The 26,598-nt window shown below is 36.5% G+C and overlaps 3 protein-coding genes and 3 pseudogenes across 3 annotated transcripts; 2 read left to right on the top strand and 4 right to left on the bottom strand.

Annotated features, from left to right (window-relative positions):
* LOC104766290 (30S ribosomal protein S1) lies at positions 12,406 to 14,769 on the top strand. Its single transcript, XM_010490145.2, has 9 exons — positions 12,406 to 12,891; positions 12,978 to 13,039; positions 13,121 to 13,280; positions 13,377 to 13,497; positions 13,581 to 13,662; positions 13,751 to 13,854; positions 14,173 to 14,251; positions 14,334 to 14,384; positions 14,476 to 14,769. The coding sequence occupies exons 1-9, from the start codon at positions 12,456 to 12,458 to the stop codon at positions 14,557 to 14,559; spliced, it is 1,179 nt and encodes a 392-aa protein (XP_010488447.1). The 5' UTR covers positions 12,406 to 12,455; the 3' UTR covers positions 14,560 to 14,769.
* On the top strand, positions 15,287 to 17,657 carry LOC104766289 (transcription factor bHLH77). Its single transcript, XM_010490144.2, has 7 exons — positions 15,287 to 16,050; positions 16,238 to 16,429; positions 16,515 to 16,649; positions 16,735 to 16,806; positions 16,892 to 17,044; positions 17,133 to 17,223; positions 17,316 to 17,657. The coding sequence occupies exons 1-7, from the start codon at positions 15,625 to 15,627 to the stop codon at positions 17,351 to 17,353; spliced, it is 1,107 nt and encodes a 368-aa protein (XP_010488446.1). The 5' UTR covers positions 15,287 to 15,624; the 3' UTR covers positions 17,354 to 17,657.
* On the bottom strand, positions 19,669 to 20,605 carry LOC104767806 (annotated as a pseudogene).
* Positions 21,397 to 22,235, bottom strand: LOC104767805 (annotated as a pseudogene).
* On the bottom strand, positions 23,129 to 23,967 carry LOC104767804 (agamous-like MADS-box protein AGL62). The gene is made up of 2 exons (XM_010491779.1): positions 23,635 to 23,967; positions 23,129 to 23,557 (listed from the first exon to the last, which is right to left on the bottom strand). The coding sequence occupies exons 1-2, from the start codon at positions 23,965 to 23,967 to the stop codon at positions 23,129 to 23,131; spliced, it is 762 nt and encodes a 253-aa protein (XP_010490081.1).
* On the bottom strand, positions 24,862 to 25,699 carry LOC104767803 (annotated as a pseudogene).

Raw genomic sequence — 26,598 nt, 5'->3', positions numbered from 1 at the left:
CAGACCCCGTGTGCTTTGAAAAAACCATGCGAGCTCCCCATTCACCTGAACAGAAAAAGAGGCAGTGGAGATACACAACTTGATCCAATGAATGAACTTTGCAGGTAGCTCCAGTGCTTCAAGTATGTTTAACAGGAAATCCCATTGTACTGAATCAAAGGCTTTAGAAATATCAATTTGCATTGCACAACGTGGAGAAATGGTGTCCTTGTGATAGTCTTTAACAACTTCTGAGACAAGCAAAACATTCTCCAATAAAAGCTGGTCCTTGACAAATGCAGACTGATTCGCATCAATGAACTTAGGCAGAAGCATCTTTAGCCGATTAGCAAGAATTTTCGAGATAACCTTATATACCACATTGCAGCATGAGATAGGCCTATAATCCTTCATGACACTTGCTGATTCGGTTTTGGGGATTAAAGCCAAAATCGTGGCATTTAGACCCCTTTGGGAGAAACCCCTTCTCAAAAAAAAGATTGGATAGCAACTGATATGCTCAAATTTACCCTAGAGCTACTCTCTCAAATTAAGAAATCATTCTAGTATTTAGGGATCATATCCACAAGGACTCTAGATCACACAATAGTTTTAATAATCTTTTATTATGCTAAACCAAAATTATAATTTAAATAGCAATGCAAAAACAGAAAATAAAAGAGATGTAAATTCACATGGATGAAACGCTAGGCCTAGGGAAATTCTCAGAAAATCATGGAAAATCAGATCAATTAATTAAGCAAGCAAGATTCAATAATTAAGCACCGTTCTTGAACTCTAAACACAATTGTAAAATAAATCAGTTCTCACTGCAAATATTATCTAAGTTTTAAAACCCGAAAATCCAAATCTCTTTGCAAAATTCAAGTTAAAAACCAGCAATAAAATCAAATTTAGATAAATTCACAAATTTACTAAATCAAATCTCTTTGCAAGAAGTAATTTTGCTCACCAAAGGTTTTTGTCAGGAAAATCAATTATATTCTCATATCAATTAATAATCCTAAGATCTAAATCTAGATGACTAATCAAAGATCTAACATTAAGAACAACATATGATGAAGAACAAGAAAGATAATGAATCCAAACAATTAATCAATCTAACAATCCATGAAATCCCTAATGAGAAACCATAAACCTAACAAACAGATCTACTCAGACATAATTGTAAGAACACAAATCATATTCAGAATAAATTGCATTAAGAAATTAAAAGAAGTAGAAAAAGAGTTCTGAATCTTCTCTGGAATGAGTCTTGATTCTTCTCTCCAAAAACTCTCAAAAATCTCTCAGGGTTCTCTCTCAAAAGTTGCAGGGAAAAATAAAGCTTAGGTCTAAACAATGACCATAAAAATCCTATAAATATATTCTTAAAACATGTCCAGGGACTAATGATGCAAATATGGAAAATTTTGGGGCGGTTATGTAAATCTTCAAAAATTGTGGGAAAACTTCCGATTTGTCTTCTTTGGCTATGCATCGATCGACACATATGAAGCATCGATCGATGCCTTCTCTGAATTCGTCTCCCAACTTTGCAGCTTCAGCCTCAATGCTTGAATAAGCTCCAAATCTTCCTATTTAGCTCTATTATGCTCCCATCCATGCTTAATCCTGTAAAGACTCAAAAGACTCTAAAAATACCAAAAAGACTCTATAAACAAGACTTATATCATGATTAAAAACACCTAAAAACCATGATATATCAATTCCCCCAGACTTAGTCTTTGCTTGCCCTCAAGCAAAACAAAAACTTAGATCTGTGAAAGAGGTTTGAAAACGCAAGAACTCATTTTCTTTATAAAGTATTGCCATGATCATTCAAACAATAATCCATATGCGTAGCAGACAAATCAAAATCGAACCACCATGTACTTCTCCGTTGACTTTCATAGCATCCCAAATTCAAACCAAATTCCACTACTTCCTCCACTAAGCCTTCATCGGTGGAACTCATCAATTTGATCAATGTCAAGAACCTTCTAGACTCATTCCCGTACTATACCATAACAAGCAAGATATAACTTGTACAACATGTGGTGCTCTTTCTCTCCCCCAGACTTATTCTATTTTATCTTCCTTCGAGCTTTGCTTTGTTTTTTTATCTTCTTCTCTTTTTTTTTCCTCAAAGTTGTAGGCGAAGAATAATAGGGTCATCGGTAATTTACCTACCCCTCGCTTCCAAGCTTTGTGTGATCATTTGACTCAAGAATAGAATAATGAGGTCACAGGTAATTTACCTACCTCTCTAAACTGATCAAAATCATCTCATCTTTTATTCACACTTTTTTTTAAAACAAAACTCTCAGGATTTTTTTTAAAACTTGAATAAGGGAGAGGAGTACCATTTTCTTTTCTTTTGAAATCTTACTTGTCAGGTATGAACAAAGAGTCAAGCTCTATGAACATCAATCTCCTTGATGAGGTAAAACGAAAAGCGCAGAAATTACCTCAGGCTTTTATGGATTATGTTGGAAATTCAGATGTCTCTGGTTTACTGGTCAGCCTTTGGATTTTTCTTTAGTCGGATTTTGGATTCAATCTGCAACATTAATCAACCAAGGCAGTAGACTAAAAAGAAAAATCATAGTTCCCAACAAAAATTTTGACTAAATAAAACCATTTTTTTTTTGAATGACGCTCAAAAACAAAAACGTAGTTAGTAACTGCCTCGCCCAGATTTAAACAACAATGTCTACAGTGTTATCAAGTAAGAGATTGGCGAATAAAAATAAATAAAAATAAATATAAATCAAAAGAAAAAGGAAAAAGAAATACCTACCAGTGGGTTGCCTCCCACTAAGCGCTTGTTTTCAGTCATTAGCTTGACTGTGTCGGATCTCAGGCATCCGGTGGATCGGAACATGGCAATGAATGCTTCCGAGAGAATTTCCTCTTCATCCAAGGTGGTGAGTAGGCAGTAGGTGCATGTGATCTGCCAAGGATGTGAGGAACCAGACCAGGGCGGGACTGAGGTATGGGTGGCTTTCCTTTAAGTCTTGCAAAATCATCAACAGAAGAAACAAGCGCTCTACGATAATCTTGTGGCTTGGTTACCTGCAAAACAGTTTTTGTACCTTTGAAATTTTTATTGATGTTAGGAGAAAGTTTAGGAGAAGGAGATGCATACCTTGGTCTTATCTGTGGATTCTGGACTTTGGAATGGTGAGATTTCAGCTTTACAACTGGTCTAGGACTTGCAGCTAAGAAAACAACTCGAGAATCATCGGTTTTGGACAAGCCTGGATGTTCTCGTGGAGGTGTGTTGATCGATGCAATAGCTGCATCGATCGATGCTGTGCCTGCAACTCGTGTCTCGTCAACGATTCTGCAACTTTCCTCAGCAATCCGTGTTTTCATTACAAAAACATCATCTACCAGCAACTTGTCATGGATCAGAATCTCATCATGGTCTCTAGTACTGATTAGATGATCTCCACTCCAATCTTCAAGCTTAACAGATTGCTTACTCACTTCCTCAACAGTCTCCATCTCTTTGACATACCCAGCAGTAATGTATCCATGAAGCTCTAAAATAGGATCGTCATCAGATGCAATCTCCACAGAAAATGTATGACCATCAATAGTGGGAGCTCGTCTCAGCTTGTCCATCTCAAAGTTCATGACCAAATCAGCCACATTCAGAGTTATGTGTCCCTTCTTCACATCTATAATGGCACCAGCTGTAGCCAAGAAAGATCTTCCTAAGATGAGAGGATCACTAGGCTCTTTGTCATACTTCAGCACCACAAAATCAGTGGGAATCATGCAATCTCCAATCTTAATTGGAATATCCTCTAAAACACCTTCAAGAATCCTTCTGGACCAATTAACTAAGATAAGAGAGATCTTAGTTGGCTTGAAATCTGTCATTCCAAGTCTCACAGCAACAAAATGGGGCATCAAGTTAATACTAGAACCGAGATCACAAAGAGAGTGAGGGAACCTTCCTATGGAGATAAAGCAGTCAAACACAAAACTTCCAGGATCTTGTAACTTCTCTGCAACCCTACTCTGAATCATTGCACTCACTTTCTTAGAGACAACCACTTCCTGCTTCTTATCCTTCTTCCTCTGTGGAAGCTGCTTCAACAAAATTGAGCTGACATCCTTGGTTAGCAAAGCTCCTTCCTCAGGACTCAAACCATTAGTGACCATCCTCTTTACATATCGCTTAATCCTAGGAGAAAACTTGACAGCATCAATTAAGGGCATCTCAATCATTACCTTGTCCATCATAGCCTTGCATCTAGCTTCTTCAATCTCCTGTTTAGACCTCCTAGGCTTAGAAAAAGGAACCTTCAGTTTATAAGCTTGCTCTGAATCAGATGGTGGAACTTGAAGAGAAACCGGAGCTGTTTGTGGGGGGTGTCGATCGACAATGGTGGTGCATCGATCGACGCTAGATGGTGGTTGCATCGATCGATGCTGCTGTGCATCGGTCGATGCTGGTTCCACTACCGTATCATCGTCTCCATCCTTCACCAAAATGGCATTACAAGCATGCTTGGGGTTCGACTCTGTTCTTCTAGAAAGAAGTTCCTCTTGTCTTTTAACAGAGCCATCAGTCTGAATCACTTGATTCTCCAGCTTCTTGACATGAGTATTTAATGCATCGAACTTCCCAGTCAGCTCAGTGTATACAGAATCAATCTTCCCATTGAAGTCTACTGTTAACTTCTTTTGACCTTGAAGAATCTGCCCAATCATTGATTCCATCTTGCTCTCTGAATTGGGTGGAGGGAGGGGTTGGTAAGAAGAAGAACCATAGCTCCTAGTGAAGTTGTTGTTTGGATTTCCTGAGAATGAATTCTTCTGACCAAATCTCTGATTTTGATACCCAGCTCCATACACATAGTTAATATCTTCTGTAATCTCTGGCTTTGGTTCAAAAGTCTCAACATCTTCAGCAAAATGGACAGACTTCTTTCCCACAAGAAGATTGTGGACTGCATCCAACTTAGCATTCACCGTAGCAAACTGATTTGAACCATTGCCTTCATGTGCTCTTTTCCGCTCTAAGTCTGCATTCTTAGTACTGTTGCTTGAGGCTAGTCTTTCTATCAACTGTTCAGCTTCATATGGGTACCTTGTCTTGAAGTTCCCATCACTAGCTGCATCTAAAGCCATCTGATACCTCTAATTAATACCGCTGAAAAAGATGCTAATCAACTGCACTTCTGAGAACCCATGATGCGGACAATCTCTCTGGTATGCTTTGAACCTCACCTTAGCAGCTTTGTAAGATTCAGAAGGTCCTTCTCTAAAGGTGGAGAGCTTAATCCTCAACTCATCAAACATTGCATCATCATAGAAGTAGTTGAGGAATGCCACCTTGATATCATTCCAGGTCTTCAGAGATCCTGGTTTGAGTTGCCTTAGCCAATGAGATGCTTCCCCAGCAAGAGAGTAGGGGAAGAGCTTGCAATATAGATAGTCCCCTATGACTCCATTAGCCTTGATGCTTGTGACTATATCCTCAAAATGCTCAATATGGTCTAAGGGCTTCTCATGTGGCAGATTCTGGAAAGGTCTTTGTCCAACAAGAGCGAAGTAGGCAGGCTTCAGCTCAAAATCATTCCTTGGGAATGGAGGAGGGACAATTACGGAGCGGTTCTCATAGAATAAGTCTGGTCTGTTGAAGTCCGCAAGAGTCTTGACAAGCTCTCCATTGTTGTCCCGTCTAGCCTGATTGTGACCTTCCACGGCTCTGGCATTGTGTCGATCGACGCCAATGTTGCATCGGTCGACGCCTTCTTGGTTGTGTCGATCGATGCCGTCATTGTGTCGGTTGACGCAACGTGCATTCTCATCGACCACTATGAGTTCTTCCTGAATAACTCGTCCTTCAGCATCAAGTTTCTGGCCTTGCTCGTTGTACACATGACCCTCTTGATCCCTCAAAACTCCAGCCTGATCAGGTCTCAATATGAGTGTTTTGACCATCTTCACTGACTTGGCTGCTTTTTTGTTTTCACGCTCTAGTTGTCCTAACTCTTGGTTTGTAAGCTTAACAACTGGGCCAGTAGGATTTTTCCTGGTGCTAGGCTTAGGCATGTACCTGAAACACACAAGAGAAAAGAAACAAAAGCGTGTGAGTAAAATAAAAAAATAAAAATTTAGACAAAACTAAAGAATTTAATCTAATGGTGAATCAAAAGAGTCCCCAGTAATGACGCCAAAATTTGATATGCTCAAATTTACCCTAGAGCTACTCTCTCAAATTAAGAGATCACTGTAGTATTTAGGGATCGTATCCACAAGGACTCTACATCACACAATAGTTTTAATAATCTTTTAATTATGCTAAACCAAAATTATAATTTAAATAGCAATGCAAAAAGAAAAAATAAAAGAGATGTAAATTCACATGGATGAAACGCTAGGCCTAGGGAAATTCTCAGGAAATCATGGAAAATCAGATCAATTAATTAAGCAAGCAGGATTCAATAATTAAGCACTGTTCTTGAACTCTAAACACAATTGTAAAATAAATCAGTTCTCACTGCAAATATTATCTAATTTTTAAAACCCGAAAATCCAAATCTCTTTGCAAAATTCAAGTTAAAAACCAGCAATAAAATCAAGTTTAGATAAGTTCACAAATTTACTAAATCAAATCTCTTTGCAAGAAGTAATTTTGCTCACCAAAGGTTTTAGTCAGGAAAATCAATTATATTCTCATATCAATTAATAATCCTAAGATCTAAATCCAGATGACTAATCAAAGATCTAGCATTAAGAATAACCTATGGTGAAGAACAAGAATGATAATGAATCCAAACAATTAATCAATCTAACAATCCATGAAATCCCTAATGAGAAACCCTAAACCTAACAAACAGATCTACTCAGACATAATTGAAAGAACACAAGTCATATTCTGAATAAATTGCATTAAGAAATTAAAAGAAGTAGAAAAGGAGTTCTGAATCTTCTCTGGAAGGAGTCTTGGTTCTTCTCTCCAAAAACTCTCTAAAATCTCTCAGGGTTTCCTCTCAAAAGTTTCAGTGAAAAATAAAGCTTAGGTCTAAACAATGACCATAAAAATCCTATAAATATATTCCTAAAACACGTCCAGGGACTAATGATGCAAATTTGGAAAACTTTGGGGCGGTTCTGTAAATCTTCATAACTTTTGGGAAAACTTCCGATTTTTCTTCTTTGGCTATGCATCGATTGACACATATGAAGCATCGATCGATGCCTTCTCTGAATTCGTCTCCCAACTTTGCAGCTTCAGCCTCAATGCTTGAATAAGCTCCAAATCTTCCTATTTAGCTCTATTATGCTCCCATCCATGCTTAATCCTGTAAAGACTCAAAAGACTCTAAAAATACCAAAAAGACTCTATAAACAAGACTTATATCATGGCTAAAAACACCTAAAAACCATGATATATCAGCAACAGTGAAGTCATTACCAATGATTGGCCAAGCAGCCTTGTAAAACTCAATAGTATAGCCGTCAGGCCCGAAGATTTGTTTGATGGCATGGAATAGAGAACCGCTTTAACCTCAGCAGCAATCACCCCCTTAATTAGCATATCATGATTAGTAGCAGAGCATTTGAAAGCCAATAAGCTTTGCAGGCTGTCAACGGACATCCCATAGTAGTCGTCTGGAGAGTGTGTAAGAAACTCTGTAGAGAACCTCACAGCCTCCTCCTTAATGTCCTTTGGTCGCTGCAAGACAACTCCATGCTGGTTGGTGATCTCCCAAATAGTATTCTGCATTTTATGTTGCTCTACAGATCGATAAAAGTAAGCATTGTTTTGATCTCCAACGTTCAACCAGAGAAGCTTCGATTTTTGTTTCATATAACCCTCCTCCAACGTAGACAAAAAATCCCATCGCTTAAAAGCCAGTTTTTCTGCTTCCATACAATCAGGTGAGGGAGTGGCTAATGTTGCTTCCTATCGACGACAGAGCTCCTCATGAGCATTCTGTGTTCGACAAGTAATATCGGCTAGAGATTCTCTCCCCAGACGACGCAATACTTGCTTGAGACCCTTTAGTTTTTTAGAGAGTCGAAACAACGCAAAAGTGGAGACAAACAACGGTGCTGAAGTTTGCCAAAAATCCTGCAAGTGAGTCTGAAACTGCGGTAATGAGGCAAGAACATTGGAAAACTTAAAAGGTCTCCGCTTCTTTGAAGGTTCAGCTCCAAGACAAAGCCGACCCCGAGAATGATCTGAACAACCCCCTGAATCAAACACACAATAAGAGTGTGGATATTGCTGCATCCAAGCTTGATTTACTAATCCCCTATCCAGCTTCTTACAGATTAAATCACCATCTCTCTTATTACACCATGTGAACTGTGAGCCATGGTGTTTGAGATCGATCAAAGAACAATACTGAACCACGTCCTGAAAATCCCGCATTCCATAACGTAACATTGGAGTATCATCATACCGCGAATGTTCCCACCGTCAAGTGTTTCGTTAAAGTCACCACTAATCAGCCATGACTTATTACGAAACATCAGGGAATCATTATGAGCTTTCATATCAGCCCAAAGCTCCTTCCTATCCTCACCCGCAAGAGCAGAGAAATTCCTCTGTCTCACCCGCAACCAATACCCAAAACGTAACCATCTGACTGCTCTTAAACACAGGAGTTAATCGTGTAGTAGGACTCCATAAGACCCATATACGTCCCAGCCGGTGGTGTTCATAGTTCGACATAAAAGACCAATTTGGAAAAACTTTATTTACAATTTTGTGGGCATTATTCTCCTTGACTTGCGTCTCTAATAAGCACCCAAACTGCATAGACTGACTCTGTTTTGAAACTGTATTAAACCCACGAACATTCCAGAAGATCCCTGACATTAAGGTTTCTTCTTCATGTTCTTTTTATTCCAGGCTGGGACCTGGCTGTCCTTAACGGTTTGAGAGTCTGAGATAAACTTGTGAGCCAATTTAGAACAACGAGGAAGGGACGGGCGAACACTACTCTCCCCAACTACATGTCCTTTCACTGGTTGCTCTGTTTTCTCTGTGTGCTTGAATTCCTCTGTATGGCCTATTGTGCCAGAGTTTGGTAATTCACTTTCCTCCATTCCAGCTGAGGGGTCCACCAGTTGCGCTGTGTCCCCCCCCTCTCCCTGCTCACCTTCAACATCGAGAACTGAGAAACGAGAAGGAGAGACCGTGATGTTATTAAAAGTCTGAGCTTTCTACTCCTGACGACCACCCTTAGAAGGGGAGACTGAACACCACACACCCTCCACTCCTACTGAACTGTTGTCGGGAGAAGTATTTTCCAGAGTAACTTCCTGGCTGATAGATTCAGAACGACCAGCTCCCAACATAGAATCGACAGAAGCTAAAACAGGACCGACAGAAACAGGAGCAACCACTTGAGTTGTGGACTCATTAGCGTCCACTCGAGCTTCTGTAGATTCTGCAGATACGCCAGTAGCCGTCCCACTAGCTGCCTTACAAACCTCCTTTAGGTGACCCCATTTTGAGCAACCAGAACACATTGGTGGAAGACACGGGTAGTGAAAGTCCACCACTGCATCCACTCCGCGCTCCGATTGAAACCGAAAAAACTTAGGGAGATCTTTGGATAAATCTACCTCAACAAACACTTTTGCTTCCCCAAACTGCTTGCAAAGAACTGTGTCGGGATGTAGCCGCTTAGGATCACCCACTGCACTTGCTAGGAAACCTAAACCCTTCCATGTGAACATCTTATGGGGAACCCTCTTCATCACAACCCACATTGGTATTGTCCTAATGTCCGGCTGGGATTCCTCAATGATTGGTGACCACCGAGAAACAACCATCAGGATCTCTGCTATATTCCACATACCACGACGTAAAACACGTTCTCTAACCTCCAGATCCTTGATTCTAAACTTAACAGTTGATTCATTAACTTCAAAAACATCCACCCTCACAGACTTATCCCCTAGAGGCCAGATCTTGTTAACAATGACATGAATTTTTGCCACATGCGGTGCAATAGTGGAAAGAAACTTGCCAATAAGAAAATCCTCCCATAAAGGAGCCGCATCTTTGAAAATTTCGAATGGTATGGTTACCATCAACAACTTGGACATCGAGAGTATGTTTGGAGAGACTTTGAGAATTCTGAACCGCAGAAGAGTTGGAAACCTTTGATGGGATTACCGGGGGAGGAACCATCGGAAGGGGAGACATCGGAGACGGCAGCGGAGCCACCAGAACCCTGGAGCGTGAGTTACACGCCAAAACCCTAAATCACCTTTGAAATCGCCTTGCCACGTCACTTTGCCACGTCACCTTGCCACGACTTTCTTATCCTCGTCAAGCGCAAACTTTACCTCATCAGTAATTTGAAGATGAGGGCTCAAATCCAATGCAAATACCTTGTTCCAGGACACCGTCGCTTTGGTGGACAAAGAGGATGAAGAGAGTTTTAGGATCAATAAGAACATGATTTTGAATCAGGTATGGAGATGGAGACGTACGGGGACAGAGTTGTCACTACCAAAACACAGACGCACTTAGCTCAGACAGGGACGCACTTCAAGATACACTCTTAGACGCGGTTAACGTGCCGGGAAAACTAGCAGAAAAGTGTGACTTGTCGTGCGAAGAAAAAGAAGAGAATCTCGGGATCGATGCAAACATGGGTGCACCTGAAGCTCAACGAAGACTTCTTGTCTCAGACACGGATACACTCTCAGACAAATACAGAGACACATTCTCCGACTCACTCTCAGACACACCCTGAGAGACCAATCATGGGTCACAAAGACGAAGTTGACGTCATGACGTGTTATGCCCTGAGAATCAAAAGAGAGTTTTAGAAGACACACTCCCAAAAACATGGAAGGAACACCACTGACAATGTTGAGTGTTTTCATCGAGACAAGATCTTTTTTTTCTTTTTTTTTTTGTCGGCAATCTTTCATTTCATTAAATAAGCCCAATGGACAACATGAAAGAGAAATATAAGGTGAAAAAACGGAGCCCAACAAGTTTAAGCCCAATCATTAACCTAAATATTCTAATACAAAATACACCAAAGCACAATTAGGTTTAGAGAGAGAGACACGTAATGGACACGTGTTAAACTACGATGTTGGGGTGGAAAACGACTGAGTCGACACCGCCTTCCACCGGAGCTGTCTCTCCGATCAGATCCAAAATTTCGGCTATCAAAATCGTTTTTTCCGGCATAGGGATCCATCGATCTTCAGCTTCTTGCTCCGAATATCACCACTTTCCTTATGCATCTTCCTCCGAGTGTTAAGAAACAAAGCCTCATGAATCTTCAGATCTGTGAAGCACCGGAAAGCGTGAGATGGCTAGATGTCAGATTAGTCGCAAAACTTTGCTCTCCTAAACTGTTCTTCACCCTCACAGAATTCCTTCCATCAGGATTCACAAACTTAAGAAGAAACCATCATACAATGCCAATCACGGCCACAATTATGTGTATGAGGATTTACTCTCCTCTTGATTGGAATCGAGCATTCTAATGATCCAAAAGCTCTGTAACATCACTCGGCTTTGACCTCTTTAAACTGAAAAGAGATCTATTTGGCTCTGCAAAAGGAAAAGAAAACACAAAACTTAGCAATAAGGGCTAAGGAGAACTCGCATCTAAGCGAGAAAGATAACCGGACTTAGCCGGAAACAAAAAACGACGATAAAATTCGCTGGAATATGATACAACAGCTTTCTATCTCTAAAAGATTTAAGAGAGAGAAGAGAGAGAAGAGAGAGAAAGCTTTTCGCCTTCATCGAGACAAGATCTACTCAATTATTTCATTTTATTTTGTTTTTACATGCAATATTTTTAGGTGTAAAATAAGTAAAGAAGAAAAAACAGAAACAAAATAGAGAAACTTATGTGCCTATTTCAAATAAAGATGTTTAGATTTTTAAGGTAGAATGTGATATACAACTCCTTAATAATTTATGTTTTTAGGTAAAGATTAATAATTTATGTTATTGGTTTAGAATGATGCTCTAATACATATTGAGTAAAACATGAATAAGATACGAAATGAAGGTGTTAAGAAAAGAAAGATAAAAGAAAGATTCCAAATCTTTGTAATACAGAGACATGATCTCACTCGTTCGTAATTTGAATTTGTGTATAATAAATCAAATCAAATCAAATTTTTACAAACTTAACTGATATAAAATTTTCAATATTATTTATAATTTATATCCACTATAAAATAAACTCATACTTCCAAAAATATTTTTTAGTACGTTTTATTCGACAAACTTGCAAAAACACAAACACTTATTATTAACAAAATCATCCACTTAAGCTCCTCCATGTGTACAACCGACGACTTTTCCTCTTTTAGCACCTGTGAGCTGACAAGTGCCACGTCACCTTCATCACCAGTCTCTCACTTTCTTATCCAAAATCCAATAACACCATTAAAACTCCCACCTTCAATCTCCGCGGCGTTTTTTTGTTCTGCCGCGCAACAAAATGGCGGTGTTCAGTGGCGCTACGACATTGGGTTCTGTTTCATTCTCTTCTCATCTCTTCGACCAACAATCTTGTTTCCTCTCTTGCCCACTTAGACTCCTCCCTTCTTCTTCCTTTTCTCCATCACATAGAAGCTCTCTGCTCTGTATCGTCAAATCATTATCAAGCTCCGCCACCGCAGATACAGATAGAAACTCCGATCATTCGCCCTCTTCCTCAGTTCTCTCCGCTTCCAATTCTCTTCTCGGTGATACTTACGATGATGCTTCTGCTTCAGGACCAAGCGATTGGAAAATAGCAAAGGCTTATAGTAAAAGTGGTGATACATTTGAAGGTCAAGTTGAAGGCTTTAATGGTGGTGGCTTACTTATTCGTTTTCATTCTCTTGTTGGGTTTCTTCCTTATCCACAACTAAGCCCTTCACGTTCTTGTAAAGGTAATCAAAACTCTCACAAGCTTTGTTTTTTTGAGTTGTTAAAGTATCGATTTTTATATTGATGGTTTGTGGTTTGTTCTATAAAGAGCCTCAGAAGAGTATTCATGAGATAGCTAAGACTTTGGTTGGTTCCAAACTTCCTGTGAAGGTAATAAAGTTTTCTCCTTTTGGCTTGCTTTTGTAGTCTATCTAATGTGTCTATGGTTATTGAGGTGAATCTTTATATTAGGTTGTTCAAGCTGATGAGGAAAATAGAAAGTTGATTTTATCTGAGAAGTTAGCGTTATGGCCAAAGTATTCTCAAAACGTTAATGTGGGGGATGTGTTTACTGGAAGAGTAGGTTCTGTTGAGGACTATGGTGCCTTTATCCACTTGCGTTTCGATGATGGTAGTATTTGCTTTTACTGAAATTTCTTGATTGAACTTTTTTAGTTCTGAGCTTGTGACATTGATGATGAAATATTTGGTGGGTTGGTGTGTATAGGTCTTTATCATTTAACGGGATTAGTGCATGTCTCTGAAGTCTCTTGGGATTACGTTCAAGATGTTAGGGATGTACTACGCGATGGTGATGAGGTTCGGGTTATAGTCACCAATATTGACAAGTGAGTTTCTTTCTTTTGGTTACTGAAATTTATTAGTTATGACTTATGATATAGATTTTGATCAAGAGTTGTTCCGAATGCAGAGAGAAATCAAGGATTACACTATCCATCAAACAACTGGAAGATGATCCTCTTTTAGAAACATTGGACAAAGTTATTTTGAAGGTTAGACAATGTGAATGAATGTGTTTCCGTCTCTTGTGGTTGTGGGTCTTAGTTATTTACTGCAATAGATAATTGAATATTGTTACAGGACAGCTCTACTGGATCTCCTTCGCTAAGCTCAAACAATGGGGATACAATTGAACCTCTTCCAGGGTTAGAAACAATACTTGAAGAGCTATTAAAGGAAGATGGGTATGCAGACACTATCATTATATAGTTTACAATACAAATTTATTTACCATTGCAGTCCTAATTAGCTCTCTGCATACCATCTGCTTATTTACAAGAGAATCGTAACTAGGATCACCTCTAGTCTACTAGATTAGTTCACTTCTCGATTTGCAATTGAATATATACATATCAATAGCTATTGCTGGCTGATACTTTTTGTGAACGCATTATTTTAGATTATATATGTTTGAGGCATAACCATCTAAAGATGGAAGAACATTATGGTTCCAATGTGTAACTACATCTTCATCAATCCTCCTTTTCATTTATACATTGCAGAATAGAAGCTGTGAAAATCAACAGGCAAGGATTTGAGAAAAGAGTAGTTTCACAAGACCTACAACTTTGGCTCTCAAATGTGAGTTCTGTTTCTCTTTAATATCCCATAAAGTATAAATTATGCTAGTGAAAATTCTGATTCTATGCGCCTGTTCACGCAGACACCGCCTTCTGATGGGAAGTTTGTTCTTCTTGCTCGTGCGGGAAGACAGGTAAATCTCAGAATCTATCTATTTGTAGCCAACTAGCCATAGATAGAGATGATCTTGGTTTGATTTTAAGAAAAATGTTAAAACACTTCAGGTGCAAGAGATACACTTAACGACGTCTCTAGAACAAGAAGGAATCAAGAAAGCACTTCAGCATGTACTAGAACGTGTCCCCTAAGAACCCTACGACACTTTCTCTTCAGCCCAATGTCCAGCTCTATGCATCTCAACTGTTGCCAATGTAACCTCAAGTGGAGCAGACTACTTCAAAATATGCTCAAAAGGCAGAAAAATGCAAATTCATTTGTATAATCATTTGTATGTCACACAAGATACAAACCAATGAAAATATATGCGTATACTCAAAAAATGTTTTGGTTTCACATTATTAACTTCATTAACATACACAACTCAGAATACAAACATCAATTTGCATCACTTGATTAATAAATAAAACAAATAATTCAAGATCTAAACCCCTTGCAAGTCAATTATTGACTTTTTGACACCATGTTTTGGTGAGTACCATCTGTTCATTTTAAAATACAGTCTGCTTAACCAAGAATAATTAAACATGATAATTAACAATCAATTTTATCCTTTTGTTTGTTTTCTCTCCCACAACTTTCCTGTCTCTGCCATGCACATGCTCTCTTCTTCTCTTCTCTCTCTCTCTTCTTCTCACTCCAATGATTACAGAGGCCAGCCTAAGCAGCCTACCCACTTTCACCATCTAATGTTCCCACCACATTAACATAAACACACGTAAGATTCTTCTCCTTTTGAACTGTAAAACTCTCTCTTTTTTAATTTCCTAAATTAATTAGAATTTTTCTTATCATTACTTTCTTTTTTTGTCATTTTCTCTTAAACCTCCTTCTTCTTCTTCTTCCTCATCTTTTTGATCAGTAAAAAAAGTCACCGCCTCTTCTTTCTCTCTTTCCTCTCTACTTTGATTGATCAATCATTCTTCTTCATTTCTAGTTCCTCTGACTCATTTCCTCATAGATCTTTCACAAAACCCCATAATTGGGGAAAAAAGCTTACATTTTTCTCAAAGGGTTCAAAGTTACAAAATTGTCACTTCACTTTGTTTGAGAAGAAACACACATAAAGTTTCTATTTTTACTTCACAATTTTAGTTGTTTCCACTTCAATCTTGCTTCCTGATTCAGATTCTGGGTCTTCTTCAGAATTCCCAGAGAAGTTGTTCTAGTCATCAAAGTTTTGGTTTTTTTAATAGATGAACATGGACAAGGAAACAGAGCAAACCCTAAATTACTTACCTTTGGGTCAGAGCGATCCCTTTGGCAATGGCAGTGACGGAAGCATCGGCGATTTCCTTGGAAGATACTGCAACCCTCAAGAGATTTCACCGTTAACTCTTCAATCTTTCTCTCTGAATTCTCAGATCTCTGAGAATTTCCCAATCTCCGGTGGAATCAGATTCCCTCCGTATCCAGGCCAATTCGGATCCGATCGAGAGTTTGGGGTACTTGGGTCACAACCAACGACGCAGGAGAGTAACAAGAGCTCGTTGTTGGATCCAGATTCGGTTTCTGATCGAGTTCACACCACCAAATCTAACTCCAGGAAGAGGAAATCGATACCTACTGGTAATGGCAAGGAGTCTCCAGCTTCTTCGTCTCTTACAGCTTCCAATTCCAAGGTTTTTTAATTCGCAATCTCTCTCTCACTCTAATTCAAAGATTTAGACTTTAAGAAACTGTAGCTTTCTTGAAACCATATGTGTGTTTTGTGGAGACTTAATAGACTTTTATTAGTGTGTTTCTTGATGTTCCGGAAATGTTTTGACTCTGACCAAAAAATGGTTTGGTTTTGGAATTATGATTCAGGTTTCAGGAGAGAATGGTGGATCCAAGGCTGGGAAGAGAAGCAAGCAGGATGAAGCTGGGAGTAGTAAAAACGGAATAGAGAAGTGTGATAGTAAAGGCGACGATGCTAAGCCTCCTGAGGCGCCTAAAGATTATATTCATGTTAGAGCTAGAAGGGGTCAGGCAACAGATAGCCACAGTCTTGCTGAAAGAGTACTGAACACCTTATCTGTTTTTGTCGATTTTGGGATGTTATGATGTTCACAATGTTGATGTTTTTGCGTGTGTTTGGTTTCAGGCAAGAAGAGAAAAGATTAGCGAGAGAATGACGTTGCTACAGGATCTGGTTCCTGGTTGCAACCGGATTACAGGGAAAGCGGTCATGCTTGATGAAATTATAAATTATGTGCAGTCCTTGCAGAGGCAAGTTGAGGTAAGAAATGGTATTTCATAAATGTTCTTGAAATTGGAGTTTGAATGTATCTTAGAAATCTGAAACTTGCTGTCTGTTTCTTCAGTTCTTGTCCATGAAGCTGGCTACTGTAAATCCAAGGATGGAGTTTAATGCTAACGCTTCTTTGTCCACAGAGGTAAAAATTCTGGTTTTGAAGCTGGAGTATCATGTTGCTCTGATAGAATGTTCTTTATCTATAATGTATGCATCTGTATGTGTAGATGATTCAACCGGGGGAGTCTTTAACGCAGTCTCTTTACGCAATCGCTTGCTCAGAGCAAAGACTTCCATCAGCATACTATTCCCTTGGCAAGAACATGCCCAGATTCTCAGACACACAGTTCCCCTCAAATGATGGTTTTGTTCAAGCTGAGGTAGTTTAGTAGCTAATGTTCGATTCTAGAAACTCGTTTGAGTGTAACGAAAACTCAATCCTTTTTGTGTGTTTTGATTCAATTTCAGACACCAGGATTCTGGGAAAACAATGACCTGCAAAGCATAGTTCAGATGGGTTTTGGAGATATACAGCAACAGAGCAGCAACAACAACAACTGTAAGAAAAATTAGAACCAAAGTGTTCCATTGGAAACTTTAGAACAACATGTCTTATGACTAAATGAAATCTCTTTATCTTTTATGTTTCAGGTTCTGAGCCAACGCTTCAGATGAAGCTTGAACCATAGCTCTGATGAAAGGTCTCTTTGTTATTATTATCTCTCTGTACATACAGAAAACCAAGTAGTGATGAGTACGGAGTGAAACATATGGGAAAGTTAAATGTTTACTGTCGTTTCTTCTTTGCTTGTGGCATCTGTTGATTTCTTCTGAACCTTAAACCAAAAAAAAAACAAGAAAACCTTTCATATTAAGTATGTAAAAATGACAAGAACCTTTGTGAAACATCTCTGTATTATTCACAATTGTTTATGTATTATTGTTCTTGCTCAGATTTGTAAGAAACGGGAATAAATTTGTTCACGTCTTATATTATAACATGCAAGTATACAAATCCAAATATGAGTTTTGTGTCATGGACACGTTTTGGTTTAGTGAGAGATGAAACGAGGAACCTTCAAACCTTGCCCTGATCAGGATATATAACAAGCTTTGTAGAGCGTTAAATTACATCTTTTGGTGCACTATTTGACTCATACTTACTTCATAAACGAGAGAAATAACTCTATCATGTTCATGGCAGTAGCCACAAATAGAGAGACGCATTTTGTGATAGACACGTTCCATTTAGTAGCAGGTTGCTTGAATTGCACTAAACTTGGAATATAAGAGTACACATGTGAATTACACAGTTCGTCTCCAGATTCTCCGACAAGATCCAATGTTCTAAAGTATCCAGCCTCTCCAATGATGATAATTGTATGGTATTGCAAGTCATTATCAAAACCAATGGAGAAAGGAGGTTGTGAATTTGGGTATGGTAGCTTCTGAAAGAGGCTGAGTGAGCTATTATTGCTTGTACACAGCCAAGACGTTTAGCTTGTGTCTTTGTTAGATCTAACATGGCTTCTCCGCTTTTGATTCTTCTCTGCTTTTGTGCCTTTTCAGGGAACCAAGTGAATCTCATGATCAAGATACCACAGATCTCGATAAATGCGTTTTGTATATTCGTGAATCGTGAATTTGCCTCCAATCAAGAGAGTTCTAGAGTCATGCTCTTTTTTTTTTTTTATATATATATATATAACGTTTTGATCTTTTTCTTTATTTCCTCCTCGGCCAGTTCCAGATTCTTCATCGAGAAAGCTTGGCCTCACGTAAAACCCTAGGTGAAGACGATGAGTGTTAAAGAAGAAAACTCTGTAAATTCAGAGGAGCACCTCCTCAAGATTGCCTTGCATGAGAACACCGCAAGCAACAAGATCAGCAACAGAACGGTAACCTCTAACACTAGAATGGCCAAAAGAAACCGCTTTCCCACCGGGTGAGAGAACACAATCATCAAAATCTTTGCACCACACAATGTGCCAAGCTCACTGACTTTCTTGAAGAGACCAAACCTTCTTTTGGAGGAAGTCACCTGAAGGTTGCTCTCATTTTTTATTTTTTTCATATCTATCTTTTGATGACCTGTGTTACTTCTCATCATTTTCTCAAAAGATTTGATTAGCAAGAGATAAAACTGATGCTTAAGAGTAGAACAACTTCCTTTTATTTATACAGGCGTGTATTACACATGGAATCATTTATCATTATAAGCCAATCTAAGTACTATATTTCCTACCAACCTTTATTTTTATCGAAATTGAATTTTTCCATTTGAGGAATATTTCATACTTATCTCTAAAATTTCTCAAGGATAAAAAAATTCATGGTAGTTCATTGTATTAGTTTGACAAATGTATGCATCAACGCCCTCATAAGAGACACAATAAATTATTTACGAGCTATTTTATAAAGACTTATTCTATATATTGGGGACAAAATTATTCATTTTATTAATTAGAGCTATTTTTGGTCTTTTTTTAAAGCTAATACCAGTAATATATACAGAAACAAATATTATCTATTTTTGAGACATTACAAGCATCGCCACATCATAATCAAGATAAAATATATTGTTTTAATTTTCATAATAATAGAAAAATAGAGATTAAATGAAAAATGCTTAAACTTTACCAAAAAAAAATATGAAAAATGCTTAATTAATTAAATTCAAAGAAAAAATGAACTAAAGGAAATTTAAAATTTCATAAGTTTTGAGTTATGGGCCCAAAATTTTCAAGATATATATGTACAATTTACTAGAGTTAATGTTCCTAATGATAGTGAATTATGTTTGTCAAAATCAACATTCATAAGATATAAATAATATTATTTCTACTCAAGTATTGTAGATTTTTCTCACTATCTTTGTTCTTAAATCGACAATGAATACAAGCAGCCAACATACTGAATGTAAAGGAAAAATAAAATCAAGTCTCACGACACAAGAAAAATTAGGATGATTTCAATATCAAAGCTGCTCTTCTAGCTTCAGACACTAGTATCTCTCGTTGAAGTTGTAACTTGGCATGTAGTTCATGTTGTATCCCGGACCGATAACTCTCATCATTGTTGTATCCAAAAAATGGTGTCTGGTAAGGAAAATCCATGACTGGATTAGAGCTGAATGTATTCACTCTTTGATCAAACAGATCAATGCCGTCAACATCAACATTACGACCACCACCAAAGACAAAACTTTCTCCCATGTAACTCTGATGAGAAACATTCAATTGAGGATAATCAGACATCTCACTTACAAACGTCTTCTTCACATCTTGAAGAGCACATATCAGATTGTCGGTTTCATTCAGGTCGAGTTCTTTCACATCTTTTTCATACCAACTTTTTCCTCTTTCTTCTCTGGATTGTCTCACCATTTCCAATATCATTCTATTATGTTTCGCCTTCTTCTGTCTGGCCAGCACCTGGATTAATGAGATTCAATCATTATATGGTTTATGCATATGAACATTTTAGATAATAAAACATAATTATGTTTTACCTGAGTGAGCATCTCGTTGAGATATTGTATATTTCTATCCGGACGAGATTCAACAAGCTGTAGATTGTAGTTTGTTTGGTGAGGAATGAGCGAATTGTGGTTAACGTTTAGAAAACGATGAATTAGTTCTCTAACACTAGGATGGCCAAAAGAAAACGCTTTCCCACCGGGAGAGAACACAATCATCAAAATCTCTGCACCAGACAATGTGCAAAGCTCACTGGCTTTCTTGAAGAGACCAAACCTTCTTTTGGAGAAAGTCACCTGAAGGTTGCTCTCGTTTTTTAGTTTTTTCATCTCTATCTTTTGACGACCTTTGTCACCATTTTCTCAAAAGATTTGATTACCAAGATATAAAACAGATGCTTAAGAGTAGAACAACTTCCTTTTATTTATACAGGCGTGTATTACAAATGGAATTATTTATCATTATAAGCCATTCTAAGTATTATATTTCCTACCAACCTTTATTTTTATCGAAATTGAATTTTTTCCATTTGAGGAATATTTCATACTTATCTCTAAATTTTCTCAAGGATAAAAAAGTTCATGGTAGTTCATTGTATTAGTTTGACAAATGTATGCATCAACGCCCCCATAAGAGATACAATAAATTATTTACGAGCTACTTTTATAACGACTTATTCTATATATTGGGGAAAAAAATTATTCATTTTATTAATTAGAGCTATTTTTGGTCTTTTTTACAGCTAATACAAGTAATATATACAGAAACAAATATTATATATTTTTGAGACATTACTAGCATCGCCACATCATAATCAAGATAAAATATACTGTTTTATTTTTCATAATAATATAAAAATAGAGATTAAATGAAAAATGGTCAAACTTTACCTAAAAAATATATGAAAAATGCTTAATTAATTAAATTCAAAGAAAAATGAACTAAAAGAAATTTAAAATTTCATAAGTTTTGAGTTATGGGCCCAAAATTTTCAAGATATATATGTACAATTTACTAGAGTTAATGTTCCTAATGATAGTGAATTATGTTTGTCAAAATCAACATTCATAAGATATAAATAATATTATTTCTACTCAAGTATTGTAGATTTTTCTCACTATCTTTGTTCTTAAATCGACAATGAATACAAGCAGCCAACATACTGAATGTAAAGGAAAAATAAAACCAAGTCTCACGACACAAGAAATGTTAGGATGATTTCAATATCAAAGCTGCTCTTCTAGCTTCAGACTCTAGTATCTCTCGTTGAAGTTGTAATTTGACATGTAGTTCATGTTGTATCCCGGAACGATAACTCCATCATTTTTGTATCCAAAAAATGGTGTCTGGTAAGGAAAATCCATGACTGGATTATAGCTGAATGTATTCACTCTTTGATCAAACAGATCAATGCCGTCAACATCAACATTACGACCCCCACCAAAGACAAAACTTTTTCCCATGTAACTTTGATGAGAAACATTCAATTGAGGATAATCAGACATCTCACTTACAAATGTCTTCTTCACATCTTGAAGAGCACATATCAGATTGTCGGTTTCATTCAGGTCGAGTTCTTTCACATCTTTTTCATACCAACTTTTTCCTCTTTATTCTCTGGATTGTCTCACCATGTCCAAAGTCATTCTATTATGTTTCGCCTTCTCCTGTCTGGTCAGCACCTGGATTAATGAGATTCAATCATTATATGGTTTATGCATATGAATATTTTAGATAATAAAATATAATTATGTTTTACCTGAGTGAGCATCTCGTTGAGATATTGTATATTTCTATCCGGACGAGATTCAGCAAGCTGTAGATTGTAGTTTGGTTGGTGAGGAATGAGAGAATTGTGGTTAACGTTTAGAAAACGATGAATTAGTTCTCTAACACTAGGATGGCCAAAAGAAAACGCTTTCCCACCGGGAGAGAACACAATCATCAAAATCTCTGCACCACACAATGTGCAAAGCTCACTGGCTTTCTTGAAGAGACCAAACCTTCTTTTGGAGAAAGTCACCTGAAGGTTGCTCTCGTTTTTTATTTTTTTCATCTCTATCTTTTGACGACCTTTGTTACTTCTCACCATTTTCTCAAAAGATTTGATTACCAAGAGATAAAACTGATGCTTAAGAGTAGAACAACTTCCTTTTATTTATACAGGCGTGTATTACAAATGGAATCATTTATCATTATAAGCCATTCTAAGTACTATATTTCCTACCAACCTTTATTTTTATCGAAATTGAATTTTTCCATTTGAGGAATATTTCATACTTATCTCTAAAATTTCTCAAGGATAAAAAAATTCATGGTAGTTCATTGTAGTAGTTTGACAAATGTATGCATCAACGCCCCCATAAGAGATACAATAAATTATTTACGAGCTATTTTATAAAGACTTATTCTATATATTGGGGAAAAAATTATTCATTATATTAATTAGAGCTATTTTTGGTCTTTTTTATAGCTAATACAAGTAATATATACAGAAACAAATATTATATATTTTTGAGACATTACAAGCATCGCCACATCATAATCAAGATAAAATATACTGTTTTAATTTTCATAATGATTGAAAAATAGAGATTAAATGAAAAATGCTTAAACTTTACCAAAACAAAAATATGAAAAATGCTTAATTAATCAAATTCAATGAAAAATTAACTAAAGGAAATTTACAATTTCATAAGTTTTGAGTTATGGGTCCAAAAGTTTCAAGATATATATGTACAATTTACTAAAGTTAATGTTCCTAATGATAGTGAATTATGTTTGTCAAAATCAACATTCATAAGATATAAACAATATTATTTCTACTCAAGTATTGTAGATTTTTCTCACTATCTTTGTTCTTTAATCGACAATGAATACAAGCAGCCAACATACTGAATGTAAAGGAAAAATAAACTCAAGTCTCATGACACAAGGAAAATTAGGATGATTTCAATATCAAAGCTGCTCTTCTAGCTTCAGACTCTAGTATCTCCCGTTGAAGTTGTGACTTGACATGTAGTTCATGTTGTATCCCGGAACGATAACTCCATCATTGTTGTATCCAAAAAATGGTGTCTGGTAAGGAAAATCCATTACTGGATTATAGCTGAATGTATTCACTCTTTGATCAAACAGATCAATGCCGCCAACATCAACATTACGACCACCACCAAAGACAAAAGTTTCTCCCATGTAACTCTGATGAGAAACATTCAATTGAGGATAATCAGACATCTCACTTACAACCTTCTTCTTCACATCTTGAAGAGCACATATCAGATTGTCGGTTTCATTCAGGTCGAGTTCTTTCACATCTTTTTCATACCAACTTTTTCCTCTTTCTTCTCTGGATTGTCTCACCATGTCCAATGCCATTCTATTATGTTTCGCCTTCTCCTGTCTGGCCAGCACCTGGGTTAATGAGATTCAATCATTATATGGTTTATGCATATGAACATTTTAAATAATAAAATATAATTATGTTTTACCTGAGTGAGCATCTCGTTGAGATATTGTATATTTCTATCCAGACAAGATTCAGCAAGCTGTTGATTGTAGTTTGGTTGGTGAGGAATGAGAGAATTGTGGTTAACGTTTAGAAAACGATGAATTAGTTCTTTAACACCCGGATGGCCAAAAGAAAACGCTTTCCCACCGGGAGAGAACACAATCATCAAAATCTCTGCACCACACAATGTGCAAAGCTCACTGGCTTTCTTGAAGAGACCAAACCTTCTTTTGGAGAAAGTCACCTGAAGGTTGCTCTCGTTTTTTATTTTTTTCATCTCTATCTTTTGAAGACCTTTGTTACTTCTCACCATTTTCTCAAAAGATTTGATTACCAAGAGATAAAACTGATGCTTAAGAGTAGAACAACTTCCTTTTATTTATACAGGCGTGTATTACAAATGGAATCATTTATCATTATAAGCCATTCTAACTACTATATTTCCTACCAACCTTTATTTTTATCGAAATTGAATTTTTCCATTGGAGGAATATTTCATACTTATCTCTAAAATTTCTTAAGGATACAAAAATTCATGGTAGTTCATTGTAATAGTTTGACAAATGTATGCATCAGCGCCCCCATAAGAGATACAATAAATTATTTACGAGCTATTTTATAAAAATTTATTCTATATATTGGGGAAATAATTATTCATTTTATTAATTAGAGCAATTTTTGGTCTTTTTTACAGCTAATACAAGTAATATATACAGAAACAAATATTATATATTTTTGAGACATTACTAGCATCGCCACATCATAATCAAGATAAAATATACTGTTTTATTTTTCATAATAATATAAAAATAGAGATTAAATGAAAAATGGTCAAACTTTACCTAAAAAATATATGAAAAATGCTTAATTAATTAAATTCAAAGAAAAATGAACTAAAAGAAATTTAAAATTTCATAAGTTTTGAGTTATGGGCCCAAAATTTTCAAGATATATATGTACAATTTACTAGAGTTAATGTTCCTAATGATAGTGAATTATGTTTGTCAAAATCAACATTCATAAGATATAAATAATATTATTTCTACTCAAGTATTGTAGATTTTTCTCACTATCTTTGTTCTTAAATCGACAATGAATACAAGCAGCCAACATACTGAATGTAAAGGAAAAATAAAATCAAGTCTCACGACACAAGAAAAATTAGGATATGATTTCAATATCAAAGCTGCTCTTCTAGCTTCAGACTCTAGTATCTCTCGTTGAAGTTGTAATTTGACATGTAGTTCATGTTGTATCCCGGAACGATAACTCCAACATTGTTGTATCCAAAAAATGGTGTCTGGTAAGGAAAATCCATGACTGGATTATAGCTGAATGTATTCACTCTTTGATCAAACAGCTCAATGCCGCCAACATCAACATTACGACCACCACCAAAGACAAAACTTTCTCCCATGTAACTCTGATGAGAAACATTCAATTGAGGATAATCAAACATCTCACTTACAAACGTCTTCTTCCCATCTTGAAGAGCACATATCAGATTGTCGGTTTCATTCAGGTCGAGTTCTTTCACATCTTTTTCATACCAACTTTTTCCTCTTTCTTCTCTGGATTGTCTCACCATGTCCAATGTCATTCTATTTGTTTCGCCTTCTCCTGTCTGGCCAGCACCTGGATTAATGAGATTCAATCATTATATGGTTTATGCATATGAACATTTTAGATGATAAAATATAATTATGTTTTACCTGAGTGAGCATCTCGTTGAGATATTGTATATTTCTATCCGGATGAGATTCAGCAAGCTGTAGATTGTAGTTTGGTTGGTGAGGAATTAGAGAATTGTGGTTAACGTTTAGAAAACGATGAATTAGTTCTCTAACACTAGGATGGCCAAAAGAAAACGCTTTCCCACCGGGAGAGAACACAATCATCAAAATCTCTGCACCACACAATGTGCAAAGCTCACTGGCTTTCTTGAAGAGACCAAACCTTCTTTTGGAGAAAGTCACCTGAAGGTTGCTCTCGTTTTTTATTTTTTTCATCTCTATCTTTTGACGACCTTTGTTACTTCTCACCATTTTCTCAAAAGATTTGATTACCAAGAGATAAAACTGATGCTTAAGAGTAGAACATCTTCCTTTTATTTATACAGGCGTGTATTACAAATGGAATCATTTATCATTATAAGCCATTCTAAGTACTATATTTCCTACCAACCTTTATTTTTATCGAAATTGAATTTTTCCATTTGAGGAATATTTCATACTTATCTCTAAAATTTCTCAAGGATAAAAAAATTCATGGTAGTTCATTGTATTAGTTTGACAAATGTATGCTTCAACGCCCCCATAAGAGATACAATAAATTATTTACGAGCTATTTTATAAAGACTTATTCTATATATTGGGGAAACAAATTATTCATTTTATTAATTAGAGCTATTTTTGGTCTTTTTTTACAGCTAATACAATAATATATACAGAAACAAATATTATATATTTTTTGAGACATTACTAGCATCGCCACATCATAATCAAGATAAAATATACTGTTTTAATTTTCATAATAATATAAATATAGAGATTAAATGAAAAATGGTGAAACTTTACCAAAAAAAATATGAAAAATGCTTAATTAATTAAATTCAAAGAAAAATGAACTAAAGGAAATTTAAAATTTCATAAGTTTTGAGTTATGGGCCCAAAATTTTCAAGATATATATGTACAATTTACTAGAGTTAATGTTCCTAATGATAGTGAATTATGTTTGTCAAAATCAACATTCATAAGATATAAATAATATTATTTCTACTCAAGTATTTTAGATATTTCTCACTATCTTTGTTCTTAAATCGACAATGAATACAAGCAGCAAACATACTGAATGTAAAGGACAAATAAAATCAAGTCTCACGACACAAGAAATGTTTGGATGATTTCAATATCAAAGCTGCTCTTCTAGCTTCAGACTCTAGTA

This window comes from Camelina sativa, chromosome 19, assembly GCF_000633955.1.
Source record: "Camelina sativa cultivar DH55 chromosome 19, Cs, whole genome shotgun sequence".
NCBI lineage: Eukaryota > Viridiplantae > Streptophyta > Magnoliopsida > Brassicales > Brassicaceae > Camelina > Camelina sativa.
This window is presented reverse-complemented; position numbering and strand designations above follow the sequence as displayed.

Coding starts and splice junctions, on each gene's coding strand:
- LOC104767804 (XM_010491779.1), bottom strand. CDS start 23,967: ATGGTGAGAAGTAACAAAGGTCTTCAAAAGATAGAGATGAAAAAAATA. Junction 23,558..23,634: donor TCAACGAGATGCTCACTCAG/GTAAAACATAAT, acceptor TCATTAACCCAG/GTGCTGGCCAGACAGGAGAA.
- LOC104766289 (XM_010490144.2), top strand. CDS start 15,625: ATGAACATGGACAAGGAAACAGAGCAAACCCTAAATTACTTACCTTTG. Junction 16,051..16,237: donor TTACAGCTTCCAATTCCAAG/GTTTTTTAATTC, acceptor ATTATGATTCAG/GTTTCAGGAGAGAATGGTGG. Junction 17,045..17,132: donor ATGGTTTTGTTCAAGCTGAG/GTAGTTTAGTAG, acceptor ATTCAATTTCAG/ACACCAGGATTCTGGGAAAA.
- LOC104766290 (XM_010490145.2), top strand. CDS start 12,456: ATGGCGGTGTTCAGTGGCGCTACGACATTGGGTTCTGTTTCATTCTCT. Junction 13,040..13,120: donor GTTCCAAACTTCCTGTGAAG/GTAATAAAGTTT, acceptor TCTTTATATTAG/GTTGTTCAAGCTGATGAGGA. Junction 14,252..14,333: donor TACAACTTTGGCTCTCAAAT/GTGAGTTCTGTT, acceptor CTGTTCACGCAG/ACACCGCCTTCTGATGGGAA.